The sequence below is a fragment of the Belonocnema kinseyi genome, chromosome 7, assembly GCF_010883055.1.
Source record: "Belonocnema kinseyi isolate 2016_QV_RU_SX_M_011 chromosome 7, B_treatae_v1, whole genome shotgun sequence".
NCBI classification, from domain to species: Eukaryota; Metazoa; Arthropoda; class Insecta; order Hymenoptera; family Cynipidae; genus Belonocnema; species Belonocnema kinseyi.
The window spans coordinates 18,565,774-18,570,105 of record NC_046663.1 but is presented as its reverse complement, the minus strand read 5'-3'; the positions used below and the strand labels follow the sequence as shown (position 1 = coordinate 18,570,105).

General features: G+C 35.8%; 1 protein-coding gene across 1 annotated transcript in view; it reads left to right on the top strand.

Moving 5' to 3' along the window:
• The window catches only part of LOC117176356, a 10,082-nt gene extending 9,231 nt beyond the window's left edge, over window positions 1-851 (top strand). The window contains exons 2-3 of the mRNA XM_033366598.1: window positions 351-494; window positions 704-851. Coding sequence (XP_033222489.1) covers window positions 351-494; window positions 704-772 — 213 coding nt within the window. The 3' untranslated portion in view covers window positions 773-851. The remainder of the gene's footprint in view (window positions 1-350; window positions 495-703) is intronic.
• The last annotated feature ends 3,481 nt before the right edge of the window (window positions 852-4,332 follow it).

The window sequence follows — 4,332 nt, the reverse complement described above, 5'->3', positions numbered from 1 at the left end:
TTTCCTCTGAACTTTTTCGGTTACTTTTTTTCTCGGAACTTTTTCTTTACTGTTTTTCCTCATAACTTTCTGTGTCACATTTTTCCTCTAAGGGCTTCATATATCAGATTTAAAATGAAAAATTATTCAAGGAAAAATCAGAGAGTTTAAAAAATGTTCTCGGTTTCGCATTTTTCCAGTATATCGTACCTTTTCTTTCTAGTTCGGATTTTTGTCACCATATGGCGTATGAATGAACCTCCTATAATATTTTTTGTAGAGGATTATTGAAAACTTGATATAAATTTAAAGTTTATGTAAAAAAAAAAATTAATGACTAAAATGGAATCTGAGTGGAACTCTTTTTACAGTTTGATGCTCCAATTCAAAGACTGATGTCTTTGAGAGCCACAAGAAGAGAGTACTTTAAGCCAAATGCTCTGAATTTTGTTATGCATGTTGCGTTAGTTTTCCTGCCTTTTGCGCTTCTCGCTGCGGGAGTGAAAAAAGAAAGGGTAAGTGTCCTAAATTCTTAAATGTTTCAGACTATTATCTTTCCTTTTTTAATAATATTTGCACTGATAAATTATGCAAATATTTCTTGCTCAATAAATGAAAAAAATTGTATTCAGAAATAATATTCCAATTACGTTTAATTCCTTTGAATCTTTTTTTTTCGTTCAATGGGTGAATGGATCAATACGATGAATATATTTTTTTACAGGGAATTAGAGAACATCAATACCGGACCGGTCAAGTTGCATACAAAGACAGGTACAATAAATTCGCATAAATAAAAAAAAATATGTTGTAGAAAAGTTATGCTCATCGTATGTCGAAATATATCATAAATAAACACTTTACAAACCAGCAAGTTTATTAATATATTTATTTCTTGAAGCCCAATTCTTAATTGGTTAATTACAAACCATTAAATTTCTGAAATTAAATTAATTTTTTTTTATCGATCATCCAGTTGCTTGTCTCGGGCAATAACGGCTTCATCAAATTTGATCATGTAGGTGGTGCCCTTGTGCCAGTGCGCTGTGACTTTTGCGGTCTGAAAATGAAAAAAAACTTTCGTCGAAATCAGAAATATTTTGAAAAATAAGTATTTGATTTCTTTTTTTTTATATTAACTAGAAATTTAAAGTTCTATAAAATATAATTAATAATCATAAATTAAAATAAATATGATTAATAATTACAAATTAAAATAAATATGATTATATTTCGAGCCTCGTTCTCAAGATTATACTTTTAACCATGTAGTTATCTCTAAGTTACCGCTAGAGTGCACAACATTTTAGAGAAAAAGAAAATCGAAACATCGCGGGGCCCTCAGCACCCGACATACAGGCCTGATCCCCAGTTCCTTCATATTTCTTTGTTGTGCGCTAGAGTGAAGGCACGTTTTTACGCAGCTTGGTCTTATTTACATTTTCAATAGTGCGGTGGTTATTTAAATAACAGAAATGAGTGGGAAAAGGGATAATTCCGAACTTTTAGAAGTATTAGAGAAAAAGTTGCAGTGTATGCAAAGTGAGATAGACGGTATAAATCAAAAACAACTTTCGCCGGTACTATCCGAGAACGAAGAACTTTCTAGTAGTGATTGTGAACTCAATCTTGATCTACAAGTAAGCGGCAGCTTGCTTCGTGATCCACTACGGGATTTTATGGAATTACACCAATCTTCTATCCAAGATATTTATTAAGAATTTAAGGTTTTTAATCATCCATAAATACGTAGAGTGGGGGCCATGCACTCCCTAGAAGTCGCCATATTTCCTTTGTTAGGCTGTCAACAAAACATAACTAATTTTTTTCAAAGCCATAATAAATTATGCTTTGGTCTTCTCTAATGAACTTATACTAGCGGTGAGGCATATTAGAGACAAATTTAATACACTTTAATGAGCTTGTACGAGCGACAAGACATCTTAGTGCGCAGTATAATGCAGACCTTTACAGGGGCATTAATATATTAATGTGCATATTAATTCTGTAACCAAGGGCTTCAATCACTTAAATTTTTACCATTGCTCCTGAATTAGCCTCATATTCTCCTATTCCAGAATCGGATAAAGGAGAGGTTACAAAGCAGTCAGGTGTCCCCCAAAAGGTTGAAGATGATCTTGACCAATCGTCCAAGAAAATCATTTGGGATGAGCTGAGTGTAACAAAATCCCTAGATTTACTTTTACACCAAATATTAGCATCCAGGCTGAAATTCTGGACAGAAGAAGGAATGGCGAAGAAAGAGGCAGGGCAGTTATTGGGAAAATATAAAAAGCTTACATTCTTGGAAGCTTCCAAATTAAATCTCTCTGTCGAAGCCAAACTTTCTTTATCAGCCAAAAATAGGGACGAGAATAAAAAACAAACCCAAAATGCTATTGGGTCAGCCATAATGGTGTAATGGTTTACGGACGGACGGCCGGACGGAACGGACGGACAGACAGACAGACGCCATCGTGAGAACCTGATTTTCGGATTCAGGCTGTCTCGAAACGTGGAGATCCGTTGAAAAAGTGTGATAATTCTAATACTTTCTCAATCATAAATGATGAGAATGAAAAATAATTTTAACTATGATGCGAAAATTAAAATAACTAAAGATCTAATTCCTGATTTACAGTGGTGACAAGAAAGTGTTAAGTTTGTAACGAGCTCATTTAAAGACGGACAATATATAAAAACTATCTATACAAATCCTTCGGATACGGGCTGGGGGGCAACGGATAACACTAGTAATTCCTACGGGTTTAGGGACGAGAATCAGAAGGGCTGGCATATTAATATAAAAGAATTATTTGTGGTGAAAATTGCTTTAGAAAATTTTGCCAATGACATTCGGAATTCCCAAATCCTACTCCGTATACACAATACGACAGTAATCGCCTATGTAAATAAGATGGGAGGAACAAAATTTCCTACCCTCTATGCTCTCGCGAAGGATATCTGGCAATGGGCGGAGCAAAAAAAAAATTTTTTATTCGCTTCTTACATACCATCCAAAGAAAATGTCCAAGCGGACGCTCTGTCACGGATAGGTCACAACGACACGGAGTGGGAATTGTTGAATTCCACTTTGGAAAAAATTATCCAAGTCTTCGGAAATAGAGATATTGATTTATTTGCCACTTCCCAAAAAAAAGTGTGAAAACTTCTGCTCACGATTCACAGACCCCACAGCATTATAAAATAGATGCTTTTACGTTTGATTGGTCTAACCTAAAATTTTATGTTTTTCCCCCATTTGCAGTAATAATAAAAGTGTTAAAAAAGATTAAAGCGGAGAAGGCGTCTGAAATCGTAGTAGTCCCGAACTGGCCAAACCAGCCATGGTTCCCTCTTTTTCACGAATTATTAGAATCTCAACCACTAATTCTGAAACCTAATCGGTCACTATTACTATCTCCTTGTAGGAAGAAGAATCATCCCAGGGCAGAAACCCTCGAATTGATGGCAGGCAAGCTGTCATCGAGCCTTTCTTACGAAAAGGAACTCCACCCGAATCAGTGGCTATTATCATCGCCTCGCTATCCAAAGCGACTTTGGATCAGTATGAAGTAGCTTTGAAAGTATTCTTGAAAGTATTCTTCTACCTGGGATGTTTCAATAGTTATTGATTATGTAGCAAAGTTTTATCCTTTGCATGAACTAACTTTCCCTACGTTAACGTTTAAAACGATTGTTTTACTAGCACTAAGTACTGCCCAAAGAGGCCAGACCATTGCTAGTATTCAATTGACAAATTTACTTGTTAAGCCTAACGAAAGACAGATAAATATCCAAAATATCATAAAAATATCAGCCCCAGGTAGGGAGCAACCAGTATTAATTGTACCGTTTCTACGATCTAAGCCAGTACTATGTGTTACTACGACATTACTTACATATATTCAGGTTTCATCATCCCTGCGGGGAAAAACTGATGAGCTTTTTATCACAACGAAAAAGCCACACCGTCTTGTGTCAAGTCAAACCATCAGTCGATGGATTAAATACATGTTATCAAAAAGTGGGATAGATACCACTCAATTCTCAGGACATTCGACAAGACATGCCGCTCCGTCGGCAGCTCATAAAAGTGGTTTTAGTATAGATGTTATTAGAAAGACTGCGAGTTGGACTGCGGAATCTCAAATGTTCGCGAAAGTCTATAACAGACCAATCATGTCAAGGGACCAAAGTTTTGCTGGAGCAATATTGTCTAATCGCCAAAGTTAAAAATTATTGTTATATTACGATGGTAGTTCAATAAGTCCTTAGAATGACCAACAGATGGCGCGCGAATCGCTCCAAATCATCTGTTTTCAGTCAGCACCACTCCCGACTAGATATATG